The sequence below is a fragment of the Copidosoma floridanum genome, unplaced genomic scaffold (assembly GCF_036245765.1).
Source record: "Copidosoma floridanum isolate Cflo_tuat_1 unplaced genomic scaffold, Cflo_Japanese_pri ptg000021l, whole genome shotgun sequence".
Classification (NCBI taxonomy): Eukaryota; Metazoa; Arthropoda; class Insecta; order Hymenoptera; family Encyrtidae; genus Copidosoma; species Copidosoma floridanum.
In genome coordinates, this window is record NW_028321898.1 from 26,417,173 (window position 1) to 26,433,082 (window position 15,910).

The 15,910-nt window shown below is 33.3% G+C and overlaps 3 protein-coding genes across 3 annotated transcripts; all 3 read left to right on the forward strand.

Annotated features, from left to right (window-relative positions):
• The first annotated feature begins 635 nt into the window (after nucleotides 1-635).
• Nucleotides 636-1,925, forward strand: LOC106639096 (uncharacterized). The gene is made up of 4 exons (XM_014352545.2): nucleotides 636-657; nucleotides 728-1,077; nucleotides 1,517-1,577; nucleotides 1,669-1,925. Exons 1-4 carry the CDS (start codon nucleotides 636-638, stop codon nucleotides 1,923-1,925), a joined length of 690 nt encoding a protein of 229 aa, XP_014208031.2.
• A 3,469-nt stretch (nucleotides 1,926-5,394) lies between these two features.
• On the forward strand, nucleotides 5,395-10,479 carry LOC106639095 (uncharacterized). The gene is made up of 9 exons (XM_014352543.2): nucleotides 5,395-5,525; nucleotides 6,269-6,436; nucleotides 6,533-6,614; nucleotides 7,086-7,221; nucleotides 7,299-7,474; nucleotides 8,812-8,939; nucleotides 9,036-9,206; nucleotides 9,296-9,377; nucleotides 9,848-10,479. Exons 1-9 carry the CDS (start codon nucleotides 5,523-5,525, stop codon nucleotides 10,477-10,479), a joined length of 1,578 nt encoding a protein of 525 aa, XP_014208029.2. The 5' UTR covers nucleotides 5,395-5,522.
• Nucleotides 10,480-12,513: 2,034 nt separating this feature from the next.
• On the forward strand, nucleotides 12,514-14,264 carry LOC149374232 (venom allergen 5-like). Its single transcript, XM_089594466.1, has 4 exons — nucleotides 12,514-12,631; nucleotides 12,971-13,141; nucleotides 13,278-13,359; nucleotides 13,578-14,264. The coding sequence occupies exons 1-4, from the start codon at nucleotides 12,515-12,517 to the stop codon at nucleotides 14,126-14,128; spliced, it is 921 nt and encodes a 306-aa protein (XP_089450592.1). The 5' UTR covers nucleotide 12,514; the 3' UTR covers nucleotides 14,129-14,264.
• The last annotated feature ends 1,646 nt before the right edge of the window (nucleotides 14,265-15,910 follow it).

Sequence of the window (15,910 nt, forward strand, 5' to 3'; positions counted from 1 at the left end):
AATTAGACCGACCACAATATTTCAAAGGAGAATTCATAAATTCTGTATAGTAGCACTAATTGTTAGTCTAACCATTATCTTATCGTAATATGATTGCCTTTATTTAGTGTTTTTACCATCAGCCACTTTTTTTTGATAGTAAGATATACATTATGCATTTAGAAAAAGTAAAAACATACAAATTCTCGGGATTTTTTATGCTCCAATTGTGTTAATTCAATACTTTAATAAAGTATGGCAAACCCTTTGCGCCCTTAAATAACTAAGCGTCCTTCGACAATCAACACAACTTGGGCGTAAACGTGTACCAACCGCACCCTCTGCCCGCTGAAGTTGTACTTTGCGCCCGTGGTACGAAAACTACTGTTTTTGGGGGACTAACTTGAGTATAAAAATAAAATTTGATACAACTTATAATTACCGGCACTGTCTCCTGTGTTCACCGTGCTGATACTGAATGGCTTGAAGTTGCATACTTAGTTGTTCATTATAAAACTATGTAACCTTTGCACCTCGGTGCACCGCAATTTTAGTATGAAAAATTAACAAAATTCATGTACTACAATTCTCATTTGAAACATATTAAGATTTAAAAAAAAAAAAAAAAAAAAAAAAAGCCTTAAAAAACGTAAACAATGTCGCTGTTTTTGAAACCTGGTAATTGCGTTGTATTTTGCTCGGTAAACTCTCGATCTAACCTCTGACAATTTACCGAAATGAATAACAGAATCCTCAAGCTGCTGCTGCCCGCCGATGCCAGGCCCAGCCGATTCCTGTCCTCCGACAACGAAACCAGAAACCAAGTACGTCCACGAGGTGGGTGCCGAAATGATTGACAACCAGCTGATCATTCGTATGGAAAAGGACAAGTCTCGGAAGAAAAAAACGAAAAAGGCCAACTGGGAGCCACCTTGCGATTGCGACGTCATAGAGATTAAACGACCGACGAGCAAGCGCGAGAAACCCGAAATCGTTAATGGTGGCGATAACAATCAGATCCTCTTTAGGATACACTCGAAGGGACATCTTCATAAGAAGGAAGACCCAAACTACAAACCCCAGGCTATTGCTTACAAGGTGTGTACTACCTCATAAATGTTTGGTGATATGATGAAGCTGTATGAAAAAAAAAAAAAACAACTCTTTGAAATTTCATCGATTGTAAAGAGAAATTGAAGCGATCGACTGATTTTAATTGTAACAGCCATTTTCTCAGATTTAATGCAGGAGAAGTGAAAACGTCAAAAGCGTTTTTTCGATAAGACATGCTCACAAAAATTAATTTTTTTATTTCTATTTCACTTCATACAACATCGAGTTGTCGAGAAAATTGTAAAAAAAAAAAAAAATGTTTCTTACTTACATGTACAAATTCTAATATCACTTGCTGCGGGGTAAACGATTTTTCAGGCCAAAAAAACTGTGGTTGGCATTTTTTTGCATTAATCATCGATTGATTGCGAAAAAAACATCAAACACGTTCGTTAACGATAATAATTCGTTTGTTTTTCCACAGATCAACAGATCGGGCCCGGAAACCGATCGCTCCCGAAAGATAACGATATATCCGCAGCTGGGTAACGCTCTCCTCATTAAGCATAACCCAAAACAAATGAAAAAAAAAAAAAAACCACCTGCGACTTGCATGATTTTTTATTGATTCGTCAGGTGGTCCCATAAGCCAGGACGTTTACACGGATCACATAACCGAGGATGACGACGACGTTTACCTGTTGCGCGTGAAAAAGAAGAACGACGCCGGTGGGAAGAAACGCAACGTGGAGGTCGAGCTGAGAACCCCGAAACCCCCAGCAAAGCCCAAAACAAGGGAACCCGAGATCGAAGCCAATGATGCGACGGATGTGAAGCCGGAGGTGAAGGAAAATGAGGAAAATGAAAAGAAAAAGAAGAATACAGCGAAATGAGCGCATTTGGACCCGCACTTGTCGAGGGTTTCGAAATAAATGATGTAATGATCGCGCGCAGTGAAACGAGACTGTCAACATAATTAACGCGCAGCCCCCGAGGAGTTGGGAAAAGGCGAGCGAGAAAAGGACGATTTGCAGAAAAGGAGCCCGCGTCTACGTCGGCAGGGAGTCCTTTCATTCACGCGTGCATGGGCTGTGCTTCTCTCGAAAGTCGACGACCCGCCTCTCCTGGTAACGACGCTGCGTTCGCACCTCGAATGGCGTCGTCTCTAAGGAGCTATTTTTCTTTTCTTTTTTGATTCCTTGCGTTTTGTTGTCCCAACACATCATTTGCACGAAAATTCAATCGATAATACTTTTTTTTTTTTTTTTTTTTTTTTTTTTTTAATTAGAGCTCCCCACTTTGGTGTAACGAGCAATCATCATTCGATCGAACGTTTGTTTAAACAAGTCATTGGCTCGGCTCGAACAGCTGCTTTATTGTGAAATTTTCGGATGTGCAGGTGCTCTTTTGTTTGTTACGCAATGTCGTGCGCACTTTTTTTTTTAAACTCTCAAAAGAAACGCTCCATTGTGTTTCGTGATGAAAAAAAAAAAAAATATGTATATTATATGAAAAGAAAATATTAAAGTTGCCAGAAGGATGACACTGGATTATTGAGACTCGGGCGATTAATAGTGACCTAGAATCCCTCGGGGGGGAAAAAAAAGAAGCAAATGGTTAGAAATTTTTTCGTAGCCATAGCAAGTAGTGCTTTTTTTGACTTGGTGGGGGAGGAGGGTCCTTCGTGTGTTGTATTCTATATAAGATATTATTCGAACGCTGACTTGGCGAAAAGCGCGCGATTCTTAAAAATTTGTCGCACCTCGTTTGCCACAGTATGAAAAAGTCGTTGTGAAACATACTCGTGACGTCCTCGTTAAGTTGTGGCATTCATTTTCAAAAAGAAGTTTTCAAAGGCATCGAAATTCTAGGAAAAATAATTGTTCGTTTCCCTCTGATGTAAAAAATAACTTAATAATTGGTTCTTTTAATTGTACGTGGGTATATTATATTGAAAGTGTTAACTTTGAAAAAATATCATCTTTAACGAATGATGACGCGTTACACGACTGTCTGACTTCGAAAGAATTATGTACTTCAAAAAATACTGACTCTTGCAATGTAACTATACTTAGTTAGCAAACATTAAATTATGTAACTTTGAAAATTATTTCTGAGTCACTGAGTGTGTCAAAAACAAGTGAGTCGCTGCTGCGAGCGAGGCATACTACAATTTTTATCCTACAGACGACGAGTGTTACAAAATATTTATAAAAATAAAAATTTCATGAGAATTAAGATTAAATAAAAAAAAACAATAATAATAATAACAACTTTAGCTTTAACGTGTAAAGTCAGTAACTTATATCAAGGGAAGAAGAAAAAAAAAACATCTCGTGACTGAATAAGCACTATGAATGGGGAAATATGTGTGGGCACTTGCGTTCGCTTGTATGAATGAGAGAAGCGCAATCGTAAGGAAAGAAAAAGAAGAAGAAAAAAAAGGCAAAGAAATCAGGGGAAAAAGCTCGCTCGCGCGCGTGTGGTCGTCCCTCATGTGTGGACTTCCATAAAGCGTGACAATGGAGGAGCTAATAAATTATCCAGATTTCGTGAGAGATTCTCGAGTGTCGGGAGCCCAACTTTTTATTAAGTCTCCACTGCTCGTAATAGCATACGAGGGTATGAGGATTATCGACTCGGTGACATTCGTTTGACTTTCGTGTTCCATACGGAGTACACGTGAATATTATGTACCTGATCGACAAAAATTTCTTCGAACTGCTTTGATGTTCAAATTAATTACGAAAGTATACCTACGTTTAATTGTCCGGTTAAAAAATATACTTGCTTCATCTCGTGTAGGGAGCACAATAGAAATTTTTGACAAACAACAAGCTAAATGTACTGTCACAATTACTATCATGTTTAACTGCTTGAAACAATTTCCAAAAATATACGTGAGACGATTCGATTTAGAAATACTCACATAGCGTTGAAACATTCTGACAAACAAAATGCTGTTACCATGTTCTTGTAATTAAAAATCCAAACTATTTGTTAATCGTTGATTACTGTAGATTTCAACCTTTCCGGCGTGTGGGAAAATGATGTAAATATACAACTTGCAACCCTGCTTTTTAACCACAATCCACCAAAAAAGTTTCATTTGTAGTACCTTGAATCCATTTGACGTTGTTGAAAAATTTCTTTACTTACCAAACCTCCCACGTACTCTCTTTCACCCTGAACAGTCATAATAACTATATACCCAATGAAAGAAGAACACCCTCCATGTAAGCGCGTGTGTGTGTAGCTTGTGGTCGAGCGGATCAATGGACTAAGCGACAAGTGACGGTATTACTAGAATGTCGCGCTCGAGGGCCTATAATATCTTTTTGGGAGAAAAAAGAGAGGGCCGATATTGTATATAATATATTGCATAAAAAAATCGAGGGTGGCATTATCACGATTTTTCAGTACGCACAATACAGTAGAAACTAAATTGAAAGGCGCTGACCACTGAATTATGACGGGAACTGAAGATCGAAATATTTTTTTCCGTTGCCTTTTTATTTTTTTTCCTTTGACTTACAATATAAAAGCATTAATTTGATAGAAAAGTACACGAAAATATGAGCAAATTCTATTAAATGTTCTGAAAAAAATGTTTTCTTCTAAAAAAATTTTGTGGGAATTCAATTTTTTCCTTCTGCAGTCTAACCACTGTCCTTCTGAAGGACAGTATATTTTTTTACATTTTTACTATCAACGGCACTCACAATAAGATCTTTATTATAAATTTGAACACATTTATAATCATAATGATAATAAAATATTGAAATACCTAATCAGAACTACTTTTTTTTTATTCTCAACTATTATTTCCTCCATACGTATGTTTCGAGATAAAAGTAAAGAATTTATTTCATCAGATGAAAATAACGATGGACAGAATGAACAGAATGGTCATTAGTGTGTAACCTGTTTATTTCGAAAATTAACAATTAGTGATAAATAAAAGCTATATACATAGATATTTAGTTTTAACTGTTCTACATTATTTCATTCAAAAGTTACTTTTATTTTAATGCTTTTAATTTTGCTTGTAGCAAATTAATGTTCTGACCCTTTCTAACAATTTTATCAAGTCAACATCGGCTTTACAAAAATGGTGGTAGAGTTGAACCCAAGTATGTCTAACTTATTAAACTCCACAAAACAAAGAAAAAACAACTATTAAATTTAAACACTAATATTTATCATCATATTTTTTTATTGTATCTGTACAGGTGTGTATATATATGTACTCATCAATGAAAACCATAATTCTTATCTGAGAAGTTAGATCCGTAGATAACAATTGTTTACCGCTGACTAGGTATGTATGATTGCATACACGTCATTGTTTCCGTTGCACGATAATGGTCAGCTGATAAGCCGGCAACAAGTCAGTATCGTATATTACCATTAAATCGACAGTTAAGAGCCTGACGTGAACTAGTCCACAGGACGATTGCCGTGAAAGTAATACTCAATTGGATGAAAAAATGGTAAAATGAAATACTGCATTGATGCTTTTTTATTTTACTGGTATCCTTCAATTTTTTTACCTTTTTATTATTATTTTTAAAAATTTATTTATTTTTTTATTTTTTTACATTAGTTGCAGTTGTGTCTTATTATCTTTACTTTCTTAAAAATCTATCCCGTATTAAAAGCTTTAAATACTTGTCATGTGCTTCCTTGTGCAACGTGAGTTGTTTGTAAATTTTTGTTGTTTATTTGATTCAACTGAGTTTATTTTGTAATCTGTATTATTAAAAATCAGCTTACAATAAATTGTCGTTCAATAATTAAATCAACGGTCTTTGACAATTTCTTTGTACAAGTAATCTGATAGTTTTCTGCTTAGTTTGAAAGCATCATATTTATATTTGTAGTCATACATGCAAAAATTCATGTAATTTTATTCTAAAAATCTGAAATGCGTATAATAGAAAATCAACCAAAAGTGAAAAAATTGATAATTTTTAATGTATAAAACATTTTACAATAAACGTACATTATTTTACTTTCACGAAAGTAACTGATGCGTCAAGGTCATAAACTATTCGACCCGGAAAGAAGTATGATAACACTTTAAGATCACGGGATTAATTTAGCACCTCCAATGTTATCATTCAAGATTATCGTCTTTGTTATTGATTAACTACCCCTTATCCAACGATAAATGTTTTTGTAATTCTTAAAAATGTAACATGACTAATGCAATTGTAAACAATTAACACAACAGTTTCGTGGATCACAAACAAATCGCATAATCGATTCTGGGCTTACGAACGATGAAAAGATACTGATTACCTCTTTACACAACGAATTGCGTCAAAAAGTAGCAAATGGCCAGGAGACCAACGGATATCCAAGGGGACCTCAGCCTCCAGCAAGATACATGCCTGTTGTTGTACGTACGAAATCATTAATACTATTTTCTTATAAATTTTATGTAGTAAGCAAGCATTATCAACTAAATTTTTTAAAAAACAATGATCATTTCAAGGAATGGGACGAAGAATTGTCAACAGTCGCTCAAAAGTGGGCCAATCAATGTATATGGGGCCATGACAATAATCGACACATCAGTAAGTATCTTCTTACACTTAAAATTAGTGATTAACTAATTTTTAATTTTCAAATGAGCGGACAGACCTACACATAAAAATACTTTTCTAATAAGGTTTTATTACAAAAATGCTGGTATTGTCATGCCAAGTTGATTATGGTATCTTCAACGTGTATGCTTATGTAGAATACATGTGTATAAGCATATTAAAACTTGTAAACGTAAAAAAAAACGATATTATCGCTTGGACAGGGCCATGCCATCTGACGGCCTTTTTTTTCTTATGCAATACCCTTATACCGGTGAATATAATTAATGATGAAATTAATGCATGTAAACAACTTCGAAAAGCATTGCAAGGTAATATATTCGTCTTATATCTTGCAGCACTTTCTGATGTTATTAACATAATTTTAATTCCAATCTGTTTGAAAAGCATGCTAATATAAAAAGTAATCACGGATCGATAATAAAAAAAGTTTCTTTTTAGAGCGTTTTAAAGTTGGTCAAAACATTGCCAGTCTTTCAACTACAGGAAACGTTTATGATCTCAAGGTCAAAGATATGGTGATGTCTTGGTACGACGAAGTCAAGCATTGCAGCAGAGAAGATATCACTCGTTTTAGGTAAACTTACATTGTTATTGATACATACTTGTCCGCTCCTGAAGTGTTAAATTACTCTCAATAATATTTATTTACAGAAGCAACAGTGTAAGCGGTTTTCCAATCGGCCACTATACTCAAATGTTGTGGGCAAAGTCAACTAAAATCGGTTGCGGTGCAGTGAAATACAAAGACGGGAATTTCAACACATTTTACCTCGTGTGCAATTACGGGCCAGCTGGGAATATGATTAGTGAGGCAGTTTACGAAATTCGCTAACTTACTAGCGATGATTATTGATGCTTTTTTTTTTAATGATACGATCCACATAGTTTATTTATTACCTAAACAACATTTTTTAATTGTACTTTAAATACAAAATTTAAAATTTCATTACCTTGTACTAAAATTTTAAACACTAGTTGTCTTACGATCACAAATTTGTTATTTAACAAAAAGATTGTACAATAAAGTTTAATAATTTCATCAAAATACGTACAAGGCTTGAGGCGTACCTCGAAATTTTTTTTTATAAAATATAAAAGGTAATAAAATTCTTACGCATTAAAAAAAGTTTTCCAGAATATATAAAACTGTAAAGTACAACAAAATCATGAAAATTATGAATCTCTCAACATGATATTACAATTCACACTACTGTTTAAATAGTTTGCCAATAGAAAAGTTATTATTAAATATAGCTGTCCAAGTAAGGTGGATGAAATCGAATAGGCTCAATTTACCTGATGTACCAAATTATAAGCCCATAAACAAGATTTTTTAGGTAAGACTCAGATTTTTTAGTTGTCAACATTAACCCCAAAGTAATCACAAATCTGGTAATTTTTAACCTGCACCATCTATCATCTAAATATTTATTATTATTTTTTTACATCCTGATTTTAGCTGATGAGAAACATGCGTTTATAAATATTATCTAATTTTTTTTTTAAATCTCAAAGTACTAATTACAAAAATAAGTTGTTTGAAATATATATATATATATCTGTATTTATAAGAGTAAATTTATGCATTCATCTCACTCTATTACTCAACTTCAGCTATTATTATTAACTTAATTTTTCACTTTTTAGTTGGTTTAGGGAATGCTTGTACTGAATAAAAACCAATTAAATTCGGACAAGAATTTTTATTTAATTTGAACTAAGAAAAAAACTTCGAATAAAACTTGAGAATTTATCTAAAAATCATTGTTAATAATATTTATCAATATTTACAACAGGCATTCAAAAATTTAATAAATGATATAACATTTTCCGGTCCAACATTAGGAACTGTAATTGTACTTTATTAAATTTCGAGCACAAAAACTTTTTTAATCAATAAAATAATAAAACGCATATTTTGAGAAATAATTTTCCCGCATGCTTCGACACAAGTATACACTTGTAAAAATTTTATGCCTCCAACAGCCTGAAAATACATTAACCGAATTATCGTAAGTTGAAGTGATTTAAAAATTCATTATTCAATTCACATTAAAGATGCAAATTTGAATGATCTAAATGAACGTTTTACAAATATGCAAATTACTGCGATAAAAGCTACTATAAAATAAGTTTCTTTTAAAAAATTCGTTACTTTATAAAGTGTTCGAGCTTAACAACATCATGAGGAGTTTAATTTTTTTTTTTGCCGTCGTGTCTTACGCCTACGCCAGTGCTCAATACTGCAGTCTACAAAGCTGCCAAGGAAAGCCACACACCGTTTGTGAATTTGTAAAGACACTCACTACTGATTATATTTTTTTCATAATAGTTAAGCAGTTTCCTTTTGCAATGTGCATCTTTAATTATACTATTTTTTATTCTTAGACTTACCAAAACAAATGCGAAAGACCAATTTCAAGTGGGCTGTCCCAAAATGAAAAAGACCGGATAGTTAAACTGCATAATCAGCTGAGGCAGAAGGTTGCCTGTGGAAATGAAATACGAGGAGCCCCAGGACCACAACCACCAACAGCAACTAAAAAAATGGCCAATTTGGTAATTTTCATTCTATCAAAATATTCGTCATAAAAAAACTTCGTAAAAATGATAGTGAATACTAAAATGCTAAACCACATGACTTTTAGGTATGGGATAATGAAATTGCCATGATAGCCCAACATTGGGCTGACCAGTGCCAATGGGGACACGATAAATGCAGAAATACACGTAAGATCAAGATGATCTGGAGCCAAGATCTATTGTTTCAATTTAGACACACCTTTATTTACCCTTTAATCATTTTTTCAATTTATTGTCTCGTACATCTGAATCGGGTTTATAATGAATCTGATTAATAAATGAATCGTCATAATGATATTTCAATCATAAATTTATCACATTCTGAAACCGATTTATCAAACAAAAGTTACCAATGTTGATTTACTTTATCTTTACATTAACATTCATGATAAAAAATAAAGTTTTTTTTTTTTTATTTATTTGCTGTAATTTTATCATTGTGATTATCTTTAGTTATAAATTTTTTCTGAAATCAGATTTAATTGATCGATATAGAAATTATATTTGTTAAACACTTTAGAAATTAAAGTAATAATAATTTATTGTATGCCTAATGTTGACTCTAAATAAAAGTAAAAAATCTTTTGTTTTAATATTAAATTGATTTTTTTCTACAGCAAAAGAGTACGTGGGTCAAAATATTGCATACCAACAAACAACTGGCGATGTCAATACTATCCCGGTTGAGCATATGGTTCAGGCATGGTACGACGAAGTACAATATTTCGACGGGCGAACGTTACAGGGTATTCCCCACGAAACCGTTGGCCACTACACTCAAATGGTCTGGAGTGGAACTACTAAAATTGGGTGTGGAGCTGTCAAGTACAGTGAAGGAGGCTACAATAGATTCTATCTTGTCTGCAACTATTCACCAGGTGGCAACATTGGCGGTGTAAAAGTTTATGAAACACAAAAACATCATGATCAACTTCAAAATAATCAACATTATCAACCTCAACAAAATCAATATTACAAACCTCAGCAAAATGAAAAGTATCCCACTCAGCCAAGTTACAACAATTACTGGCTACATCAGCCACAGCCCAGACCTCAGCCACAATTACCTCAAGGAACTTCGTTTACCTATTCTGTGAATGGAAAACCCGCGACAAAAGAGGAATTTGAAAATTTTAAAAACCAATACAAGTCAAGCATGTACACTTGGAACGGTAAATCGGTGTCGAAGGAAGAATTCGAAAATAAGAAACGGCTATACCAAGCCTACTTGTCTGAACTACAACATTGAGGAAAACAATTTCTTCGCGATAAGTAGTAAATCATCACAGCCGATAGGTTCGACATTAATTTTTGCGAAACTTTTTTGTCAATCGTTACATTACTTTTTTATTTATGTTTTTAAAATGACAAGATGTTGTACAAACGGGATTAGAATTAAAACCCTCCGTATATAGATTTTAGAGGGTGCCCGTAAAAATCACACAAAATGGTGTGAAGGTAGGAATAATACGATTTAAAAAAAAAGAAAAATAATAAGATTAAAAAAATATATAATGCCTTAATTCCTGTAGTGGTTCAAATAGTTATAAAAATTTTAAAATAAAAAACAAAAACATACATTTGTTGGTTATTTATAATCATCCATATTCAATGTCCAATGTTAACTGTTGCATTATTTGATTTCCACGTAATCGGAAATAAGATTAAATTAAAGCTCTATTGCAATTCTACTAGTGAGAAAAACAAGCCCACAATGATCAGAGCAAATTCGAACAACTAGCACTTATGGCTCCCATGAGTTAGCAATAACCTACTAGCTCATTAGATTTTATTATACTTTTTAGACTTTTATTGATTTTGACTAAATAGTTAAACACATTGGCTTTTAGCGAAGATCTTGAAAAACGAGACTTAATTATCTCAGCTCCATGTAGTCGTGTCGTTGACATAAAAAGCAGGAATAAACAACCTACGCTATCAGTAGATAGTCTGAGCAACCACCACCCTCGTTGAGAAATATCATCGACACTATATTCATTCGATTAATTAAACTACCCCTATTGACTTAAAAAATGTATAAAGATATGGTTAATATACTTTCCAGAAAAATTTTAAAAAACAATTTTAAAATATTTTTCTTTCATGTGTGAGAATATGAGATGTTAAAGCTAGACAGCGTGTGCTAAAATCGCGATTAAAATTCAATGTACTAATACTATTAACATGTTCCATAAGATTTTATACAATTGACATAGAGTGGGTCTCGAAATTTCGGCTGCCAAAACATTTTTTTCGGTAGCGGCCATTTAATGGAACAGAAGTATCTGGTTCATTCGAATAACCATGAATAATTATTTTGTACGGTTGAAAATATTAATTTGATTTACAGTATTGCTTGAAATAAATTTATATATTTCGAATATGGTTAGTAACACTTATATTTTGGCGCCGACAAAAATGGCAATCCGCTTTACGGGGAATTTATCAGCCAGAGGACGACGAAAACGGTGCGTGGGCAAGATGAGCCAACGTCGAAACGTCAGATATTATTACCCCGATGAATCACTCCTCGTCCAGCCTTGACCTTGTAGGGAGATACCCCTGGCCCAACAGCGAGCGCCGTCCCCACCGTAAATTCTTGGTGGCCAACAGTCATGCGACTCGGTGGAATCGCACGTTTCATGTAAAGGTTCGAGGTCGCGGCTAAAAAGCATCCAGAAAACGTTATAGGAAGAAAAATGTCCTTATTTAATGTTTTTAATTCAATCCAATTCAAAGTTATCTTTTGTTTACTTGTCCACACAGCCATACAGTGTAACTATGTTCTCGAAAAATTGTTATGGACACGGGAAGTCACAGCTGGAGGTCTCAGAATCATGGCTGTACTTTATAAAGGATACTTAATACAAAACTGTGAATAAATCAAGCAAACAAAATTTAATAATCGAAAAAATTCATCCTTACAGTTAGATGCACACAACAGCACAACCTTGCCACGTGAGGACTTCTTATCTCTATCAGCTCCACTAGCTTAAAAACATCTTTGACGCAAATAATTTAATACTAATTAACATGGTACTAATGAGATGCAAATATCGTTATCATGCGTAAACGAAAATGAAATCAACATTGCAACAAGTAGTTTGAAATAAAATAAATTTTAAGTGTAAGTTTATCATGCTACCGTAAGGCTTGTAAATTTCTAAGCCTAGGTTGTGCGTCATGCAAGTATAGACATTGGAACGATAAGATAAGACGTCAACTATAAAATAGGCACCAATTTCGTTCAGAAATTCAGTTCGAACTAACCAGTGGACCCGAAAATGAGAGGCTTGATTTTTCTTCTGGTGGTGGTGGTGGCCTACACCAGTGCCGAGTACGAGCAGTACTGCCATTTGCGGAGCTGCAAAAAGGACGAGAAACACACCCTCTGTGCCTACGTAAGTTACTTTTTTCCTTTTCTTACATTTCAAAGTACATATTATTCTCTGATCCCAAACAGAAATATAAATTTCACTGAGAAAGATGCATGGAAAAATCTTGCATATTCGCAGGTATGGAATTCCATACCTCGTCATACAAAAAAACTCATATTTCTTCTCAAAAAATTTCACTCAATTTTAAAACAAGTTCGGAGATTGCAAGGAGAAGAAAGTTCTCACTTTGATACTTGAACTTTCAAAGAAAATATACTCGAGACATTGAAAATTCATGAACATACATGATTTTGAGTAACCTTTGGAAAGCAAATATGAAGTGCCATTTAATTTAATTTTTAGTCCTCCGCCAACAAATGCGCAAGACTCATTTCAAGTGGGCTATCCCAAGATGAAAAAAACCGGATAGTTAAACTGCATAATCAGCTGAGGCAGAAGGTTGCCAGTGGGAAAGAAGTGCGTGGAGCCCCGGGACCACAACCACCAACAGCAACTAGAAAAATGGCCAATTTGGTAATTTTTGTCTTTCACTTTGAATTTGATAGTATTTTCTGTATGCCTACTTTTACCATCGAAGAAAATTATTTACTTATGATTTAATTTTTGGTAGCATTTAGAATCTGTTAATCAAGTACTATACAATTTTCAGGTATGGGATGAAGAAATTGCTGGTGTAGCTCAGCACTGGGCCAATCAATGCAACTGGGGACACGACAAATGCAGAAATACAAGTAAAATTATTTATCAACAATCAATATTAATTTTAATTTTAGTTTTAACGTGTGTACATTCTCAAGTGTACTCACTTTTGTCTACTTTGTACGAAAAAAATTTATAAAATACTTTTTATCTTAATTATTAGCAAAGATCAGTTCATCTCAGAAAATTGTTTGTTTTTCAAATTTCAGAACAAAAACTTAAACATTAAAACCTAAAATAAAAATTTCAGATAAAGAAGAATATGTGGGTCAAAATATTGCCGAAAAATCGACAACTGGCCATGTCAATTCTATCCCAGTTGAGGATATGGTTCAGGCATGGTACGACGAAGTACAATATTTCGACGGGCGCACATTACAGGGTATTTCCGGCAAAGCCGTTGGTCACTACACGCAAATGGTCTGGAGTGGAACTACTAAAATTGGGTGCGGAGCTGTCAAGTACAGTGAAGGAGGCTACAATAGATTCTATCTTGTCTGCAACTATTCACCAGGTGGCAACATTGGCGGTGTAAAAGTTTATGAAACCAAAAATAATCCTACACAAAATTATCATAGTCGATCAGAGTCAAGTTATAATAAACCTCAGTCACCATCACACGTAAAAACTTCGTACTCCTATTCTGTGAATGGAAAACCAGTGACGAAAGAGGAATATGAAAATGCCCAAAATCAACACCAATCAAGCTCGTATATTTTGAATGGTAAATCGGTGTCGAAGGAAGAATTCGAAAAGAAAAAACAGGAGTACCAAGCCTACTTGTCCAAACGACAGCAATAAGGAAAATAATTTTCTCGAGATAAATTCCTATAAATACGTTAGATCTGACGAAACACAGATTCTTTCGTATTAAACTTATTGCTATTACCACTTTTTAAAAATTGATGTTATTATTTAAGAATTAAAATTTAAAAGTTTACCCATTTTATATTGTAATCAAATAATATGATAAGTTGCTTTTAGCATATGTTGTAATAATCAGTTGTAATCAATTACAATTACTATATGATTATCTAATAAATAAGCCATTGTATGTATATAATGTGTTAAATATTGACTACAATTTTGCAAAAACAATTTTTTTTCTCTTTGGATAAACTATTATGTGGGCTTTGCGAGACGTACGTTATTGACGCTACCTTTGTGAAACTTATAAATATCGTTTTTGCAAGTGTCATTTTGCAACGTCTTGTGGCATCTCAATATCGGGTGGATTATGACAGCCTAGCGCATCCCTTACTAATCAGCCTATAGGCTGATGCCCCATAGGTTGCGTGTGGACGGCGTATTGTAAATGGGTTTTTATGTACCTTAAAAAAATTAATAGGTTCAAATGTCTCGTGGTCCTTCGGGCCCTTGGCAAGCTATGAACAAGTTTTGCAGTACATTTTTAGCTGCTACCCCATCCCATACAACAATTGAGATTACCGTGATGTATCGATTCTTCGGTTATACCTTTGTGAAAAATATAACTACATTGTTACATCACTGTACAGATTTGCAACTTATGATACTGTAAAATTTCAAATAAATATAGTAAGTGCTAATACCCCAGATGGTGAACAACTCCTATAAAATAAAACAAAATTCTCAAAAGAATCAAGACTTGAATTAAATGTTATTGATAAAACTATGAAGCCTACAATGCAGGCAATTTAAAACGAAGTTCCATCTAATTTTTCAACAATGTACTTTTTTTATTTTTTTTTTTATTTGATTTTGAAATTTTTTAATTGCAATCAGTGTATATTTTTATGAAATGTTTATAAATTTATAATAATTTTATAACTATTAATTATTACTATACATAAAAGAAATGTTTACTTGGTGATTATCTTTTTAAAGAAAAGCTTGAATTTAAAACTGGACGCAATTTAGAAATCTTCAGTTAATCACTTCATAAAAATAAAATTATTTTTTTCCAAGTATGATTTGTCGTAAATGGCTAACTTACTTAAGGTAAAAAATTTCGAAAATATCTATGTAGATGTACCTATTGTATCACTGACATATGGTACTTCGGAATTTTCACCTATCTTAAGTTAGTCATTGATGATGCATCGTACTTGGAAAGAATGATTTTGTTTTTATCAGGTCGTTGACTAAAGATAGGATTTCAACATTTCTTAAAAAAATATCCATTCATTTTTACTGAGAAAGAATTTGTTTAACATTGTATACTATTTTTTAATTCAAATTGGTTTGCCAAAAAAACATATGCTACAATTATAGATTATATTTATAAATTTTATAGGTTCTTATATTACGCTTTACAGCTAATAACATAACAATAAAAAACACTCAACAGAATACATGAAAATAATTTTTTTTAAATACAACTATGGCAAATATCTGAAAAAAAAAACTTTGTTGACGCGTATCTGCAGATCCAGCGATAGCTAATAATACAACTGAAAAAAACGGCTACCAAAATTCATCAATATAATAGCTAATAATACAACTGTTACAAAGATTTAAAAATGATGCTTTGCTTACGCGTATCGATACCTATATCAACACCTACTTATATAGCAATATCTATTAATGCAGCTTCAAAAATAG